Source organism: Polyodon spathula, chromosome 6 (genome assembly GCF_017654505.1).
Source record: "Polyodon spathula isolate WHYD16114869_AA chromosome 6, ASM1765450v1, whole genome shotgun sequence".
NCBI lineage: Eukaryota > Metazoa > Chordata > Actinopteri > Acipenseriformes > Polyodontidae > Polyodon > Polyodon spathula.
The window spans coordinates 36,734,138-36,754,436 of record NC_054539.1 but is presented as its reverse complement, the minus strand read 5'-3'; the positions used below and the strand labels follow the sequence as shown (position 1 = coordinate 36,754,436).

At 40.7% G+C, this 20,299-nt stretch overlaps 1 protein-coding gene across 1 annotated transcript in view; it reads left to right on the top strand.

Moving 5' to 3' along the window:
* Nucleotides 1–20,299, top strand: part of cog2 (component of oligomeric golgi complex 2) — a 62,940-nt gene that overhangs the window by 41,292 nt on the left and 1,349 nt on the right. The window contains exons 12-17 of the mRNA XM_041252806.1: nt 698–849; nt 2,676–2,876; nt 5,252–5,324; nt 12,389–12,531; nt 12,863–13,002; nt 17,015–17,195. Coding sequence (XP_041108740.1) covers nt 698–849; nt 2,676–2,876; nt 5,252–5,324; nt 12,389–12,531; nt 12,863–13,002; nt 17,015–17,195 — 890 coding nt within the window. The remainder of the gene's footprint in view (nt 1–697; nt 850–2,675; nt 2,877–5,251; nt 5,325–12,388; nt 12,532–12,862; nt 13,003–17,014; nt 17,196–20,299) is intronic.

Genomic DNA, 20,299 nt, shown 5'->3' with positions numbered 1-20,299 from the left:
TTTGGAAACCTAAAACCTTACATGATGGAACCACAGATTAGGTGTCGATAATTAAACATATTAACTGCTTTGGCATATATATATATATATATATATATATATATATATATATATATATATATATATATATATATATATATATATATATATATATATATATATATATATACACACACACACACACAGAGTAAACACCACACACCAAGTTCCAGAATACATAATGAGTAGTTGGTAAGGAGGTCTTTGAACTCTGTTGTATAAAAAGAAACATTTTAGTGATAACATTTCCTAACAAATACCACATTTAGCATTTTTCAGAATACATTTTCTTACAGCTTTGTTTTACTCCAGAAATCATAATTAATCGTCAGTTCTTCATTCCAAAACAATATTCTGTCAGCTTTTACTTCAGCATTTTTCTCGAGCTTTATAAGATGTTTTCTTACTAAGTGATTAAAACCAAATCTTACAGATCTCACATTTTCTTATGTAAATGTAAACTCATACTGCACAGTAGCATTACATTGCTGCAGTAGACTATCACTGCAAAACCATTGGATTTGCTTACACACCATGCTGATTTCTCTATATAGCCAACAATGTTGCGGGTGAGTTTGTTGTTTCATGGGGGATGCTTTGTTTTTGTTCACAATAAGGTACATTTCCAATGTTGTTCAATAACCAATTCTACATGTAGATGGAAGTGCTTATCAGTTGCTGGTCTCCCACGTGCTGTGGAACAACCTGGTTAAGTGCTGGTGTGACCAGATTTATCTACCGCTGTTAGCTCACCGATTCTGGAAGATCACTTTACAGTTACTGTCACGATATTCAAAGTTTGTCAATGAGGTAAGATACTTTATTTTACAATAATAATTTATTTGTTAAAAGCAGTAACAGAATTTATTTTGGCATGCATAGGACTAAAAACACCCACAAATTATGTATACATTAGTTCTTAGATTGGTTTTAGATTAAACAGTTTTCACAAGATCAGTGCAAGTAAGAACATAAGAACATAAGAAAGTTTACAAACGAGAGGAGGCCATTCGGCCCATCTTGCTCGTTTGGTTGTTAGTAGCTTATTGATCCCAAAATCTCATCAAGCAGCTTCTTGAAGGATCCCAGGGTGTCAGCTTCAACAACATTACTGGGGAGTTGATTCCAGACCCTCACAATTCTCTGTGTAAAAAAGTGTCTCCTATTTTCTGTTCTGAATGCCCCTTTTTCTAAACTCCATTTGTGACCCCTGGTCCTTGTTTCTTTTTTCAGGCTGAAAAAGTCCCTTGGGTCGACATTGTCAATACCTTTTAGAATTTTGAATGCTTGAATTAGGTCGCCACGTAGTCTTCTTTGTTCAAGACTGAACAGATTCAATTCTTTTAGCCTGTCTGCATATGACATGCCTTTTAAGCCCGGAATAATTCTGGTCGCTCTTCTTTGCACTCTTTCTAGAGCAGCAATATCTTTTTTATAGCGAGGTGACCAGAACTGAACACAATATTCAAGATGAGGTCTTACTAGTGCATTGTACAGTTTTAACATTACTTCCCTTGATTTAAATTCAACGCTTTTCACAATGTATCCGAGCATCTTGTTAGCCTTTTTTATAGCTTCCCCACATTGTCTAGATGAAGACATTTCTGAGTCAACAAAAACTCCTAGGTCTTTTTCATAGATTCCTTCTCCAATTTCAATATCTCCCATATGATATTTATAATGTACATTTTTATTTCCTGCGTGCAGTACCTTACACTTTTCTCTATTAAATGTCATTTGCCATGTGTCTGCCCAGTTCTGAATCTTGTCTAGATCATTTTGAATGACCTTTGCTGCTGCAACAGTGTTTGCCACTCCTCCTACTTTTGTGTCGTCTGCAAATTTAACAAGTTTGCTTACTATACCAGAATCTAAATCATTAATGTAGATTAGGAATAGCAGAGGACCTAATACTGATCCCTGTGGTACACCGCTGGTTACCACACTCCATTTTGAGGTTTTTCCTCTAATCAGTACTTTCTGTTTTCTACATGTTAACCACTCCCTAATCCATGTACATGTGTTTCCTTGAATCCCAACTGCATTCAGTTTGAGAATTAATCTTTTGTGCGGGACTTTGTCAAAAGCTTTCTGGAAATCTAAATAAACCATGTCATATGCTTTGCAATTATCCATTATGGATGTTGCATCCTCAAAAAAATCAAGCAAGTTAGTTAGGCACGATCTCCCTTTCCTAAAACCATGTTGACTGTCTCCCAGGACACTGTTACCATATAGGTAATTTTCCATTTTGGATCTTATTATAGTTTCCATAAGTTTGCATATAATAGAAGTCAGGCTTACTGGTCTGTAGTTACCTGGTTCAGTTTTGTTTCCCTTTTTGTGGATCGGTATTACGTTTGCAATTTTCCAGTCTGTCGGTACCACCCCTGTGTCAAGAGACTGCTTTTTGGGTTGAAGGTAGCTGTGCAATTGATACACATTTTGCATTTTTGACTTTTTTTTAAACATTTTTTTTCCAAAAAAGGAACCCTTAGCTTGATTAAATAGTGTTATGAGCATAATAGATCTAAGATCAGTCTGGTCAGAACTGGTCTCTGGTGAACTGACTGAGATCACGTGCAGTCTGAACACACTGTTATTTACTATTCATCATATATTTTTATTCCTTTTAGATGCTATCTAAGGCTACTTACACAGAAGCTACAAAAGAAACTACAGTCCAACTGTCTACTATTGGACATTCTGCATCAGCCCCAAACCTCAGGTATACCGAAGACCTGGGTTGTGGATCAGAAACTGAGGCAAAATCAACTGTGTTATCAACAAATCAGCTGGTTTACATTGTATCTGATTTAGACACACTGCACGACCAGGTATGCATCAATCCTCACCAAACATTCTGCAGTATTTTATTAAAACATCCAACACATTTTATAAAAATAGAAATAAAAAACTAAAAGTATAGAAAAAAAAAACTAACATGACAGGCAGTTTACCAAATACAGTTACAGTGTGCATCAAAGTGTGTGTTTTTTAAATTGCTTTGACTTTATTATAACGTTTACCAATGAGGAGGGTGATGAGCTCAGAATTATACAGAATTTACAAAGTGTTCATTATCTACAAAACTACAAAGATCGGTTATGTGCTTATTGTTTTAACCCTTTCAGGCTGGGTTTAGGATGCTGTGTAGGAATTCGGAGCCGGGTTTGTTTTGGAACTTTTAAAAAAAATGTACACACTTTTTTAAAAGTCATAAGTCATTCAAATTTGTATATAATCAGCATAAACCCACATACCATTTAAAAGCTTAGAACTTAAAAAATATTATTTTTGAAACTGTTTAAAGTTAAAGTTTCTTTTAAAAAAAAGTCCCAACACTTTATCGTCCTACTGTCCAATTTTAGTGTTTCAGATCCCAGAACATGGTGCTACAAGTAAAAGAATATCTCCCACAAGAGATACAGTAATAATCTCCACATATGAAGTATTTCCAGTAACTATTTACATAATTCAGAACATTCTGGAATATTATAAAGGCACATAAATTGCAAAGAGATTCCAAAGTAAAATTACAAATATATTTCAGTAACTGTTTATGAATTCACTTCATCATGAACACCATAAACATTATTAACTTTGACTTCTTGAGGTCAAATAAGTAAATAAGTACCATTAAGTAACGATTAGCATTGACCTTACCTTCTAAGGGAATGAGTGCACCCAAACCATGCCAGGAAAATGCGCCCCACAACATTATGGAACCACCAGAACCCTTCACTGTTGGAACCAAGCACTCAGGGCTGTAGAGTTCTTTAGGTTGGCGCCACACGTGCACTCATCCATTTGTCGAGAACATGGTGAAGGATGATTCATCTGACCATATCACATTTCTCCACTGCTTGGTAGCCCATTGTCTCCCGCTGGAGTTTCTCAAGACCGTTTTTTGATGAAAAGTGACACTTTACAAGTGCCTATAGAAATTTCTAACTACCCCCCTTTCAAAAGTTTTCACTGTTTTTAGCATCGGATTTTTTTAAAATATATAATATTATATTTCATTATTTTCATTTATGTACACATCCTACCCCACAACTTCCAAATGAAAAAAAAAAATTCTAGAAACTTGTAGAAAAATTATTAAAAATAAAAACTGAAATAGATTGTTTGGATAAGTGATAACACAGCACATCACCCAAAGAACACCATCCCTACTGTGAAGCATGGTGGTGGCAGCATCATGTTATGGGGGTGTTTCTCATCGGCAGGAACTGGGGTGCTTGTCAGGGTAGAAGGGAAAATGAATGGAGCAAAGTACAGAGAAGTCCTTGAGGAAAACCTGCTGCCCTCTGCAAGAAAGCTGAAACTGGGACAGAAGTTCACCTTTCAGCATGACAACAACCCAAAGCACACAGCCAAAGCTACACTGGAGTGGCTAAGGAACAAAGTGGTAATGTTCTTGAATGGCCCAGTCAGAGTCCCAACCAAAATCCAATCGAAAATTTGTGGCATGTCTTGAAGATTGCTGTCCATCAACGCTTCCCAAGGAACTTGACAGAGCTTGAACAATTTTGTAAAGCAGAATGATCAAATATTGCCAAATCTAGGTGTGCAAATTTGGTAGAGACCTATCCCAACAGACTCACAGCTGTAATTGCTGCCAAAGTGCTTCCATCAAGTATTAACTCAGGGGAGTGGAGACTTATCCAATTTTGATCTTCCAGTTTTGTGTTTTTAATATATAATTTTTTTCTCAATAAAAACTTTTTTCCCCTTAACAGTGTGGAGTATGGTGTGTAGATAAGTGGAAAAAAAATCCTCATTTAAATGCAGGAAATTCTGAGGCACTGACACAACAAAATGTGAAAAAAAGTTCAAGGGGGTGTAGACTTTCTATAGGCATATATATATATATATATATATATATATATATATATATATATATATATATATATATATATATATATATATAACATGGTGAATAGTAATAGATCCTCCCCGCCACTGGAGTAGTCAACATCACTCACGGTCTCAAAAACCTTTGTTCATCGAGTCTTCCCTTCAGTCCATGTGGCTATTTTAAGCCAATCAGTACATACAGATCACATTTTAGCATCTTTCTAAATGATGCAATTGGAAAACAATACAGGCAGCGCTGTGAAACGGCGGGCCCTAAATATTCGGGCTCAGCCTTGAAAGGGTTAATGGAATTGTATTTTAAGGTTTAATTTATTGTTTTGTATAACAGGTCCCTGAACTTCTGGAAATAATTAAACACAAACTGGACCTCATTGGATTCAATAATTTTGCCATAATTTCAGGTAAAGTTTTGATTCTACTTTAAATCACACAAAGAAGAGAGTTTGCAGCTAGTTACAATCTAACACCTAAGAGGTAAATTTAGTGCGTACGAGGTTAGGGCTCAAGAATAATGACATTTAATACCTGTCTATACCGTGTTCCCTGTCAAGTATGAAATTTAACCATTACCTCATGGGTATTTATCCTAAAAGACCTTGTAAGCTGAATAGATATAACAGACTGCTCGTCAGAGCCTGTGACAGTCATGCCCGCCTCCGAGGGCATGAATAGACTGTATGCACAGATCTTATTGTCATTTTTCCTTTCATCCGAGACGAGAGAGACTACGAACAGAAAAGTGTTGCACATATATGCTGAATCTGCTTATTCGCTTGTGTAATTACACTGTTAATACGATTTATGCTTATATGATTATAGTAATTGCTATTTACACATATTGTGCACTTAGCCGCGGTTTTCGTTAACTCCCTCAGCGGCGGCTCCGTTGAACCTTCCACAGGATCAAATAATCAGGTACTTGTGTTATCTCCCAGGCTGCTAGCTTCCGTTGAAGTTGGAAATAATAAAAATAGTTTATTACCAACATTATACATAATTAACGGTAATGAAGTTTTTATTGTTTTGTGTGAGAAAAAATGTTTCTCTAGTGTATTTTTCTGTTTTTTCACAAAAATACTAGCGCACCTGTTGGATCGAGACGTGCGCTGCCACTTTAATTCTACTTGCAGGATTATTGTGAAGTTAGAGTTCTAACCCTTAGCAGTCCATTTATTCAGTGATGTTTATTTTACACACGCTGTTTAAATTTGTTTTTGAGTAAAACAGGTTTAAAAGGCATTGAATCGCAAAAGGTCACTCAGTACTGTATCTCCAGTCAAGCCCCACTCCTTGTTCACTGTATTTTTCACATACCTCTTTATAGACATGCATACTGATAAATCCTCTCCTGATCACTCGTTTTATCACCAAATTCCTCAATAATGCGATCCAAGTCATTATTTTATTACTATAACATCTCAAAAAGGCCTGCAAATGTCTGTGATATATAGCACTGATATATATATATATATAGAGAGAGAGAGAGAGAGAGAGAGAGAGAGAGAGAGAGAGAGAGAGAGAGAGAGCGCTGGATGCAGAACCAGCTATCTTGTTTAAGTCTGTGTTATCTCTGTGGTACATGGGACTGTTGGATTAACCAAGAGCACTGTAGGTGGGCATCCCTAAGGATCACTCCCATGGTAACTGTAGGTTCCAGACCTGCTCCCGTTCCCGCTGGTACATTGTACATCGAACAAGGTTACCATTCTGATTCACTAACAGTCTCTCCTCTTCAGGTCTGGCTGTCCGCAGCGTCTCCTGTAGTGTTTTGTTGCCGCCCTGGTCTCTACGTACAGTGCCATTGCGAAGGCTGTCATGACTCTGACAGCAGGACTTCTCCAGTCTTAAGACTGTGTTGATTTGCCAGAAGCGCTATAGGTGGGCACCCCTATAGCAGCTTAAGTAGTAACTGTAGGTCCAGGCCTACCCCGTTACCACCGGAACAAATTCTGTAGAATGAATGAGTTTACCACTACAATTCACTATGCAGTCCCTAGGCTAGCTATCTGTCAGGTCTGATTGCTAGCAATCTTTCCCACAGTGTTTAATGCCACCTTGATCTGCTTGCAGTGCCATTGCGAAGTCTGTCACAGCTCCCAGCAGGATTTCCCCAGTCTTAGGGCTGTGTTGGTTTGCCTCAAGCTATATACGTGGGCACCGCTACATACTGCTTCTGCAGTAACTATGGGTCACAGGCATGGGATGGGACAGAGCGGTGTACCCCCCACCGACTGTAACCACCCACTGAACCGTGCCTGGCACAGTACAGCACTACTTGACTGGCACCGTTCATCTCGGTTCAATTTACTGTCTGCTTGGTTAATCACATTCAGACTCGGTTTAAAGGTGATATTGTGGTACAAAATAGCGATACCATCCCTTGTCCAGGACCAGCAGACCGGTTTGAGTCTTAACTCGTGCCGTTTTATATATTTTTTTGAATACATTACTTTTACCATTGCCGAATGTGCTGTCTGTGAGCAAGTTCTAGTGGCAAGTACTGTGTACTGCACCTGCTGCAAAGTGCTATATATATATATATATATATATATATATATATATATATATATATATATATATATATATATATATATAGTACCAGTCAAAAGTTTGAGTACACCTGCTTGAAACCAGGTTTTTCATGATTATCTATGCTTTTAACTGTATAAACTTGTCTATAAACACTTAATATTTCATTATATGATATGTGCACTTATATAATCTTGTAATCATAAGTGAATTGCATTCAAAAATGTTATTTTTAAATGAAAATGTAAATCTTGTCAATTTCAATGAAATGGTCACCCAAAGCAAGGGGATTTAAGTCTGAAGCCCAAGTCAGTTAAAAGTCTGAAATGTGTATAACACGGTGTTAGAACACTGGCCTAAGTATAAAAGTGTCTTTGTTAGATGTTCTCTGAGTAAACGAGCATGTTACCTAATTAACCTTTTGGCACCAATTATTGTTAACAGGTGAGGGTCCATGATTACTATAAATATAGGTAGCATAGGCACAAGTTTGTCATTCCTGAATATAAGGGAGCAGAACATGACAAAATACGCTCAGTTAAGCAAAGAAAAAAGACAGTCTGCAATTACTTTAAGAAATGAAGGTCAAGCTTTAAGACAAATCGCAAGAACTTTGGAAGTGTCTATAACTGCTGTGGGCAAGACCATCAAACGACTTGAAGAAACTGTCATTCATCAGGACCGAACAAGGTCAGGCAGGCCAAGGGTGACCTCAGAATCAGAGAACAAGTTCATTCGAGTTACAAGTCTGCGAAAATGGCAATTAACTGCCCCTGAAATACAAGCTCAGCTAAATGCTACTAGAAGTACAGATGTTTCAACATCAACTGTTCAGAGGAGATTGCGTGAAGCTGGCCTAACTGGAAGAATTGCTGCAAAGAAACCATTCTTAAGAGTGCAGAATAAGAGGAAGAGACTTGCCTGGGCCAAAAAACACAGAAACTGCACGTTCGAGGAGTGGAAGTCTGTCTTATAGACCGATGAGTCAAAATTTGAAATGTCTGGGTCCAACCGCCGCATATTTGTAAGACGCAGAGAGGGTTAGCACATGAGTTCTGCATGTTTTGATTCCCACTGTCAAGCATGGAGGAGGCAGTGTCATGGTCTGGGGTTGCTTTGCTGGTGACAGAGTTGGTGATCTTTACCAAGTCCATGGCAAGCTCAACCAGCATGGCTATCATAGCATACTTCAGAGGCATGCCATTTAATCGGGATTACGGCTAGTTGGACAGTCCTTCATTCTTCAGCAAGATAATGAACCAAAACACACCTCAAAGTTGTGCAAGAACTATCTGGCGAAGAAGGAAAGTGAAGGACAACTCAGTCTAATGACCTGACTTGCCCAGTTTCCAGACCTCAATCCCATAGAACTTGTATGGGACAAACTGGACAGAAGAGCAAAGCTACCCACAAGTGCCCTACATCTCTGGGAATTGCTGCAGAAGAACCTGGAAGACAGGTCGGGTGATTTCCTGCTGAAACTTGTTAACCGAATGCCTTGTGTTTGTGAGGCTGTTATTAAGGCAAGGGGTGGCTTTTTTAATTTTTAATTTTCTTGAACATTGCTTTGATACTCCTTATGTTTTGTTTGGATATTCTAACGTATGTGTTTATATATGTGTTTTCATTTTCAAATATTTACAGAAACGTATATGACATAAAAAATTGTCAATTAGGAAAAAAACCTAGTTTCCAGCAAACTTTTGACTGGTATTGTGTGTGTGTGTGTGTGTGTGTGTCTATATATATATATATATATATATATATATATATATATATATATATATATATATATATATATAGACACACACACACACATACACTACCGTTCAAAAGTTTGGGGTCACTTAGAAATTTCCTTGTTTTCGAAAGAAAAGCAAATTTTTTGCCCATTAAAATAACATCAAATTGATCAGAAATACAGTGTAGACATTGTTAATGTTGTAAATGACTATTGTAGCTGGAAACGGCTGATTTATAATGGAATATCTACATAGACGTACAGAGGCCCATTATCAGCAACCATCAGTCCTGTGTTCCAATGACACGTGTGTTTGCTAATCCAAGTTTATCATTTTAAAAGGCTAATTGATCATTAGAAAACCCTTTTGCAGTTATATTAGCCCAGCTGAGAACTGTTGTGCTGATTAAAGAAGCAATCAAACTGGCCTTCTTTACACTAGTTGAGTATCTGGAGCATCAGCAATTGTGGGTTTGATTACAGGCTCAAAATAGCCAGAAACAAAGAACTTTCTTCTCATACTCGTCAGTCTGTTCTTGTTCTGAAAAATGAAGGCTATTCCTTGCAAGAAATTGCCAAGAAACTGAAGATCTCGTACAACGCTGTGTACTGCTCCCTTCACAGAACAGCGCAAACTGGTTCTAACCAGAATAGAAAGAGGTGTGGGAGGCCCCAGTGCACAACTGAGCAAGAGGACAAATACATTAGAGTGTCTAGTTTGAGAAACAGACGCCTCACAGGTCCTCAACTGGCAGCTTCATTAAATAGTACCCGCAAAACACCAGCCTCAACGTCAACAGTGAAGAGGCGACTCCGGGATGCTGGCCTTCTAGGCAGAGTTGCAAAGAAAAAGCCATATCTGACTGGCCAATAAAAAGAAAAGATTAAGGTGGGCAAAAAAAACACAGACACGGGACAGGAAGATTGGAAAAAAGTGTTTGAGGTGTTTGGATCACAAAAAAGAACATTCGTGAGACGCAGACCAAATGAAAAGATGCTGGAGGAGTGCTTGACGCCATCTGTCAAGCATGGTGGAGGCAATTTGATGGTCTGGGGGTGCTTTGGTGGTGGTAAAGTGGGAGTTTTGTACAGGGTAAAAGGAATCTTGAAGCAGGAAGGCTATCGTTCCATTTTGCAACACCATGCCATACCCTGTGGACGGTGCTTGATTGGAGCCAATTTCCTTCAACAGGGCAATGACCCAAAGCACAGCTCCAAACTATGCAAGAACTATTTAGGGAAGAAGCAGTCACCTGGTATTCTGTCTATAATGGACTGGCCAGCACAGTCACCGGATCTCAACTCTATTGAGCTGTTGTGGGAGCAGCTTGACCGTATGGTACATAAGAAGTGCCCATCAAGCCAATCTAATTTGTTTGAGGTGCTTCACATGGGGTGAAATCTTTTCAGATTACCTCAACAAATTAACAACAAGAATGTCAAAGTGTCTGCAAGGCTGTAATTGCTGCAAATGGAGGATTCTTTGACGAAAGCAAAGTTTGAAGGACACAATTATTATTTCAATTAAAAAACATTATTTCTAACCTTGTCAGTGACTATATTTCCAATTTATTTTGCTGTATTTCCGATTCAAACTCATTTCATGTATGTTTTCATGGAAAACATGGAAATTTCTGAGTGACCCCAAACTTTTGAACAGTAGTGTGTGTGTGTATATGTGTATGTGTGTATATATATATATATATATATATATATATATATATATATATATATATATATATATATATATATATATATATATATACACACACACACACACACACACACACACACACACACACACACACACATATAAAGCTCCAGCTTGAGCAGATTGAGGCAGCAGTTGTTACAGAGTACACTGCTTACTACTTGCGTCATGCCAGGGTTTTACCCGTGTGACAATTGCAAGGCCAATCTCCCAATAGAGGATAAGCACGGCAGGTACTCTTCCTGTTTGGGACCGGAGCATGCAAAGGGGGCAGTCGCAGACCGCTGGTTCTGTGAGTTCTGCGCATCCTTCTCTAAGCAAACGCTAGAGAAATGGGTGTCTCGCAGCTCAGTGGAGCAGTCCACGTCTAAACCACCTGGACAGAGCTCCCCAGCATTATCCATAAAGGGATGGTTGCATCCTGCTCTGAGGGAGGTGTGCCAAGGAGAGCAGGAGAGTTAAACAAGTGGTATGGTCTTCCTCATCATTCTTTCCCTCCCCTCCATTTCTAAGAAGAGGAGGAGAAAGAGTCACCAATCTCATAGATTAGTGGACTCATTGGATGGGCCTGTCATTGAACCATGCAAAGAGCCAGCTCACACCCTCACAGACAGCCTCCTATTTAGGAGTGTGCATGGACTCCAGGTCCATGCTGTCTGCACTGTCGGACGACAGAGTGCAGAGAATAGCCGCTTGTCTGAAACTTTTTCAGCTCAACAAGATGCTCACAGTAGTGACATTCCAAAGGCTTTTGGGCTTGATGGCTGCAGCTTCCCAGACCCTTCCTTTGAGTCGTTTGCGTATGTTCCCGCATTAAACAACGGCCACCTGCTTACAGTGTCTCAAAGGTACCGTGGAGGCTTTTATAAACCACCAGGATGGCCTCAGGTCTCCCAGTCTTCACCGAGTAGCCCACAAGCTGTTGCGGGTTGATAAACTGGCAGCAGACCTCTTCTCTAGGGAAGCCTTAGGAGTGGAGGCTTCACCCAGAGGTGGCGAGTCTCATTTGGCAAAGGTTCGGGAGAGCATTGGTAGACCTCTTTGCCTCCCAGGAATTGACCCGTTGTCCCCTCTGGTTCTCTATAATAGGAGCTGGGGACCCTCTGGCAGTAGATGCCTTGGCACACACGTGACCAAGGAAGCTGCTGTATGCCTTTCCACTGGTCATGATGCCCCTGCTGTGCCTAGGAAAGAGTCTTGAAGGAAAAATGATGTTGAGATATGTGCGTGCAGTCTATTTATGCCCTCGGGGTCGGGCATGATTGCGCCAGGGGCTCTGAGGAGCAGTCTTTGTTGTATCTATTCAGGTTACAGGATCTTTAAGGATAAATACCCATGAGGCAATAATTTTATTATGTGGTGTTTTACATTTTCCGCAATCCCTTTTGAAGTGATGTTAAAATAGTATGGCTGTGTTGCTGACATACTTGTTATAACTGGAATTGTAACTCATAACAATTTAATGTAATCTCTATTCAAAATAGATTCTCTAGCCGACTCACAAGCGTCACTGTCTAGTTGCATACCAGCATTGAGTATCAGGATTACCCAGCATTTAAGTGACACTTGTTTCAGTTATCTGAGAAGTGCATCTGAAGTTCCAAGGCTCTACCGGAGGACAAACAAGGTCAGCGCTTGATTGTTAACTTTTATTAAAATTTCAATATCGATTATCCCATAATGGCCTGTAGTATTAACTGCTAGCTTTCTCGGACGTGTACACTTCCTTTCTTACCTCATTCCTCACTGGGGATTACTAAATATACCACTTTCTTGTATCCTCTGTCCCAGCTTCACAATTTTAGAAATAAAAGGCCTTTCAGAAACTACTGTATTTTATCCATATGTTAGTATATTAAAGATATTGGCCTGTACATAGCAAGTTTTCTGTTCAGTTAACAGGAAACTAGTTGCTTCTGTTGTTTTAATAATTGTTTGTGCCTCATGTTTCTCATTAGGAAGTCCCAACAAAGGCATCAGCATATGTTGATAACGCATTAAAGCCCCTCCATCAACTCCAGAATGACTATCAAAGCATGCTTAAAGAGTCAATTATACAGGATTTGCTGAGAGGAGTGCTCAGTAACAGCACCCAAAGGTATGTATCAGATTGTGCTTAACATGAGATTAGAAAACTCGATTTTAAATCATTGCTTCTTAGAAATAAATATTTTCTTCATTATAAGTGGCATCAAGTAATTAGGTGGCAAACACATCTGTACAGTGGGCTACTGTATGCAAGTTTGCTGTGCATGGCTGAGGACTCGTATTTTCAAAGACTATACTTTCATTAGTAACTATTATAATCTGTTTAAATATTAAGTTATACTAAATGTACCAGTTGATAGATAAATAGCATTCTAACTTAACAGTGATCCGCAATACATGGATTGCTTTAAATTCCATAGGCAAAGTTAGATCTAGTGCTAGTTGCTATTTTATTGTAAAACATACTGTGGTATCCAAAACCAGCTATAAAAATGGCAAAACTGAAGTTTCTTAAACCTGCCCTGGATCTTCTACACGCCAGAGGGCATTATCTGGATAGAAACGGGCTTGTCACAGATTACTTCTGAAATACAGTATAAAGTGTTGTGGCAGAGTGTCCTGCCCTTATATACATGTGTGCGCTGTATTATTGTTAATATTATTATTATTATATATTGTGTTTTGGGAGGACAGACGAAAGCCGTCCGTCACTGTTTGCTGTTTTAGACCGGTAGAAAGCCGGTCTCAAAGTGTGTATGGGGTTGAATCCCCATCCCTGTAAAGCTCGTGGGACTGTGGCTGGAGCCTTAATAAGGTCATGGTTTAATGGTGAATTAAGGCTCCAGCAACGATAAAGACCCACTCCAAGCTCATTACGGCGGAGGTAAAACTAAAGTTGAGAGATAAACAATTGCTATACGTGTTGGTTAAAACCAGCACAATACTTGTTTAGTTACTATTATTATGTCTTATGTTTGTTTAAATATTTGTTTTATTACTTAATAAATATAATGAGCGTCCCACAGCTCAGTTTTCATCCACCATTACGTGTTTTGGTTTCTTTGTTCTTTCGGGTCTGACGTCACCACTACAGTCATCCTGGTCGCATATGGTGTCTGAAGAGGGATAAACCCAACCCAGTCAGACCAGGGAAGGGCAGCGTTTTTTTTTTTTCTGTGTTTTTCAAAAAAAAAAAAACGCACAAAAAAAAGGGTTTTTTTTGTGTGAAGTGTCCTTTTGGGGGAAAAAAACAAAGATTACAAATATTTTTTTGAAAAAAAAAATCATAAAGAAATGGAGAAAAGCAGGGCTGACAGCAACCCCAGGCAAAGCAGAGCAGGCGACCCCAGACGACGGTAGCAGCAGCGGACCCTCGGGAGGCGACGGCAGCACCAGCAGGAGCAGCGGACCCTCGGAAGGCGACGGCAGCACCAGCAGGAGCAGTGGACCCTGGGGAGGCGACAGCAGCTGCAGAAGGGGGGGAGCCTGTGCATCCAGCGCCCAGAAGTGGGGAGCCTGTGCATCCAAAGCCCGAGAGGGAGCTGTTCCCACCTCCACCAGCAGAGGGAGAATGCCTGCTGGTTTCACCTCCACCACCATCATCCGAGGGAGAGGAGCAATGAGCTGCCTCTGCATCCTCAGCTGACTCTGCGCTGACAGATCCTGAGAGGGATAGCGAGGAGGCCCTCCCGGAAGTGATCAACCTCCTGGGGGCCCGAGATAGGGAGTGTTGGGAGGCCTGGCAACAGCAACACCACCCAGCATCCCTCCCAGACATCGCAGCCATGGTGCTCAACTAACTGGCTTCAGATACGCCGTGCGTCTGCAGCCCAAAAAAGGGAAACCCCCAGGTCCACAGCCCAAGATGAGAACAGTGGGGGGAAAAGTGCCTGCTGTTCCCATCTCCACCAGCAGAGGGAGAATGCCTGCTGGTTCCACTTCCACCACTGTGGGAGGACTACCTGTCGCTCACACCACCACCAGCAGAGGGAGAATGCTTGCTGGTTCCACCACCACCAGCAGAGGGAGAATACATGCTGGTTTCACCACCACCCTCACGAGGAGAGGAGCAGGAGCTGTCTCTGCCTCCATACCTACAATGCAGGGAAGAGAATCAAGAGCTGCCACCACAGAGCCAGCACTACCCCCTGAGCACTATCTTCCCTGCACAGCAGAGCACGGACACAGGGACCACTTTCCCGGGATTAAAGGGAGAGCTGCACCAGTCCCCTACAGTCGGGGGAGACTACATGCTGCTCCTATCTTTGTCGCCAGGAGACTACATGCTGCTTCCACCTTCATTGCCAGGAGACTACACGCTGCTCCCATCTTCGTTGCTAGGAGACTACATGCTGCTCCCATCTTCGTTGCTAGGAGACTACACGCTGCTCCCACCTCCACCACTTCCACCACCAGGAGCAGAGCAGCAGCAGCAGGAGCTGCCTCTGCCTCCGCCGCCACCTCCACCTCCACCAGCAGAGGATGAATTCCTGCTGGTTCCATCTCTACTGCCATGGGAGGACTGCTTGCAGCTCCCACCTCCACCAGCAGAGGATGAATTCCTGCTGGTTCCATCTCTACTGCCATGGGAGGACTGCTTGCAGCTCCCACCTCCACCAGCAGAGGGTGAATTCCTGCTGGTTCCGCATCCACCGCCATGGGAAGACTGCTTGCAGCTCCCACCTCCACCAGCAGAGGGTGAGTACCTGGTGGTTCTGTCTCTACCGCCCAAGGACGCCTGCCCGGCTCCGCCCCAGGACGCCTGCCCCTCTCCGCCCAAGGGCACCTCCTGCGTGCCGCACCGCCTGGGGTTGCCTGCTGCTCCGCATCGCCCGGGGTTGTCTGCTGCTCCACATCACCTGCCGCCTGTATGGCAAGGGGCTGCCCTCCCAAGTTCACTTACAGTCATCCTGGTCACAAGTGTGTATGCACAACAACAGTAAGCTGAGCAAATAAATAAATATCCAGCTTTTCATATGATGATTCATGTGTTGTGTATTTATGCAACCTACAGTAGTTGTAAATATGTGTTCATAATTTATTTTCACTTACTGTACAGCTGTGTGCACGTTTAACATGAATGACAAAAGGTGGCAGTGTACAGTAATTACTATATGTTATGTATTATTCTGTTATCTAGTTTAACTATTGTATGAAATTCATTTTGCTGGTGATACAGAACTAGCATTGAAATGTATTGTTCCTAGAATTATTGAGTACTGAATCAGATGCCACAAAAACTGCAGGATTCCTCATCTAAATTCTTTTGAAAATATTTTTTTAATACAATAGTACTTGACTGACAGTGTATTAGGTGGTTTTATGTTTTCATAATTAAAGCATAAGGAGCCAATTTCATTTATTATTAAAAATAAATCATGGCAGTAATAGTATTTTTTTTCTGTGCTAAAAAGATGGATGGAAACCCTTAAACGAACATTTTCTGTAAAAAAAAAAAAATAAAAAAATAAAAAAAAAAAATCAGGTATTTCATTTGCAAATACCAAAATAAACGAGACGTCAATTATTTCAAAATTGTCTGTGTATATTTCTCTGTCATATAAGACTGTGCAGGGCATTCATTACAACTGAGCGGAATGAGGAATGAACCAACATTATCTGCACAGACGGTTCACAGTGGAGCCACAGCACTACAAACTCATAAGGGTCAGACTAAATGAACAGCTCAGGATGGCAAAGAAAACAATACTATGGCTTAGGCTGTATTTTTTCAGTTATCACAGATTTCACGATTTCCATGAAATGTACCCATTGCCGTGTAATATGTAGTTCCCCGGGAATGTCAATTTCTCATAGAATAGTGTTATACCAGAGGAGATGCATCTCGGCACAGGCAATGACAAGCAAGCAAATAAGCCTGGTTAAAGTTGTACGGGTCTCTAGCTGGAGAATATACATCCAGAGACTAAAAAACAAACAGAAAGTCTCTGAAATTACTGCCCTACTGAAACATTAAAGTGACTCTGAGAATGCATTATTTTAAATGATTGAAACAGCACGTGTTTAGATCATCCACTGTTTACATTGTTAAATAGATCTTTTTAATTATTTTAAAAATCAACTAAAGACATGTTGGTAACATTTTCTGTTCTTGTTTTCAGGTATTATGAAACAGTGTCAGATGTTTTGAGTTCGGTTAAAAAAATGGAAGAAAGTCTAAAAAGACTGAAGCAGGCTCGGAAAACTGTAACTTCAACCAGCACAGGGACAAACCGAGGTCTCAGTGACGACAACAAGATCCGGTTACAGCTAGCACTGGATGTGGAATATCTAGGGGATCAGGTAATTTAGATAGTAGTGTTTACCAAGAAAATATGAAAGCCTTTGATCTGTGGGTATTTAGGTAATTTCTGAGGTCTATTTAACATCTGCATCCCCAGTACTTAACAGGTGTCCCACAAAACCCCTTTTTTCTTTCCAGATGATGCACACCTAAAGCTGTGAGGTAATGGCCTCATACACCACTTTATTCTGTGATTCTCTGGGTCACGTTTGATTGTGATGTAAACCCCTTTTGTGGCAGTAATTCTGAGGGGGTGACCACATTTCCAGGATTATTAAAACATTTAAACACTTGATATTGACCTCTGACCTAATATGTTAGCTGTTTTATGTGTTTGATTTTTGGGGGTATAATCTCAGACTACTATTAGCTCTAATCTTGTTACCTTGGGTAAAGTATTTCAAAATAAGTGCTAATTGGGGTCTGTGTAATCGGATGTGTGAAACACTGTCCAACATTGGTACACAGCTGTTTGCTTTTTATGTACGAAATCTAACCATTATTGAATGGGTGTTTACCTCCTAAAGACCGGAATCTTGAATACTTTATACCAAAGCTGCTCTTTGAGCCTTTGACGCAGTCCTGACCCCGCCCGAGGGATCAAAAGTACTACAGTCACAGATCTCAGTGCTGTTTTTCATTTCAAGACTGACCTGATCTGAGAGCCTTGTACATTAGTACATAAGTACATTTTTGCTTATATCTGTATATATTTAGCATTTTATGTGCTTTTTACACATTTAGAATTTTAGAATTAGGGGTCTACTTAAATCGCGGTAAATTTATGTATTTTTCGCAGGTAGGTTGTGGAATAAAATTTAGCATTTCGCGGACATTTCATGGACCTGCTTAAACATTAAATAAATCCAAGTAGACAGGATTACAGAACACTATAAAGCCTAAAATAGTGGTACTTGCTTCCTTACTAAAACAGAATGCTGTCATTTGTTAAAGGCAATTGGTTGGAAGTTAAGGCAAAGCTTTGCTAAGTTATACAGATTTGGAAATCGATTAAAATCAGCCCCAAAACTCATTTACCCAAGTATACTATATATGCAGCACATTGTTGTGATGTTATTTGTCCCATCCAATAATTTATTTTATCAGTACTAAGTCAAAACAAAGAAAACGTGGCTATTTGGGTCTAAAATTCCAACTGCGAAAAAGTAAGTGGCAGGTTGAAGCAAAGTGGCTGTGCTAGATCGTACCTGTAGTACTGATTTACCGTGCCGACAGGAATACTTTTTGTCTAGGCTGACTTTCCATTCGGGTTTCTGAAAGCTGTTTATTTTATGTTCTGTTCAGCCCTCTGTAGTAGCCTTTTGTTTAATGTGTGATTCTGAAGCTAAGTAGCGATCGACGGTACACATTAAGATATGCTAAAAACTAGATTTTAGCAACCTAACTAGATTTTAGCATCTGTTATACGCCTTCCCACTGCTCGCGCTGCTCTTGCAGTGTTTGAAGAAAATTAGGCAGGACTGGGCCAAGGTGCTGTTAGTAGCCCAATACTGACTCAGGAAAATCTGGGTTTCAATCCTGTTGCAGCTCCTGATCGGCCAGCCGTGGGGACTGCCGATGCGCTCTGACCTGCTCAGCAGGGTACGGGGAGACCTTATGGCAGCCCGACCCATCAGTCCTGCAGCTCTGGGTCTGGCCTCTGAATGGTTGTGTTTGAGCCATCTGGGACTTTCCAACAGAGGTACTGATGGACTGGTAGTTAAAGGTCTATCTGGCAGCTATTTTAGCTTGTCATGTCAAGATGGACTCCCCAGGAGCTCACTTCCTGGCAGGACAATTTTTGAATGGGTCTCGGACGCTTTGTCCACCTATGAAGGACATTATTCCTCACTAGAGGCTAAACAGGGTGCTTAGTGCACTCATGAAGCCTCCATTTGAACCCCTATTTTCAGCTGAGCTGAAATTGCTATATTTTAAAGCGGCTTTCTTGCTTGCTATCACATCTGCAAAGCAGGTGAGTGAGATGCGGGCATTCTCTATCGCGAAAGCCTGCTTATTTTTTTTAGACGCTTCGTACCTATCCTGCCTGTTCGCCGGAGACTATCTCAGCTTTCCATGTCAACCAATCTGTGGAATTGAAGGCTTTCCATCCACCTCCTTTTTACTTTGACAGGGACAAACAGCTCCATACGCTTTGCCCAGTTTGGGCCCTGGTGTATTATGTTGACAGGAGAAAAAGCTGGAGGCAGTCTGAATAATTTTTGGTCTGCTATGGGGCAAAGTCCCATGGCCAGTCCCAGACACAATAAGGACTGCCTATGAGCTAGTCAACTTGCCCCCTCCCGAGATGCTCACTGCCCATTCCACCAGGGGCAATGCAACATCATGGGTTTTATTCCAAGATGCATCTGTCAAGGACATTTTCAGTGCAGCGGTGTGGGCTACTCCCCATACCTTCACTAGGCTGTACAGACTTAATATCATAGATCCTCAAAACCCTGGAACTAGAGTGTTAAGGACGGCTTCCCAGTTGACCCTTACAACACAGGCATAGAGGTGAAATTCTCCCTCGGTTTTTCACCCTAGCTATTTGTTACTGGGTTACCGAATGGTGACGCACAAGGCAGCCTCTCGGCTTAGCCTTGCAGAATTCCGGTCATTCTGCAATCATGCCCTTGCGATGGCTTGGGTATATTCACCCATTCAGTAATGGTTGCATTTCATACTTGAAAGGGAACATTACTTTATTATCATAACCCTGGTTCCCTGAAATAGAACAGTAACCATTAACCTTTGAGGTCGCTGTGTCTATTATTTGCAGCAGGATTGAAGGAAAAATTATGCTGAGATCTGTGACTGCAGTCCTTTTGATCCCTTTGGGGTGGGGTCCCGACTGCATCACAGGCTCAAAGAGAAGCTTTGATATATTTAGGATTCAGGTCTTTAGGAGGTAAACGCCCATTCAGTAGTAGTTACATTTCTATTTCAGGGAACCAGTGTTATGATAATAACCTAACATTTTCTGTGATTTGTTTTATTAGAGTTGAAAGTTGTGCAGGAAACATTTCACTGCCACATCTTGATGATCTCTAACCAAATTAGTGATATACAGGCTGACATACTTGCTTTTCAGTTTTATAAC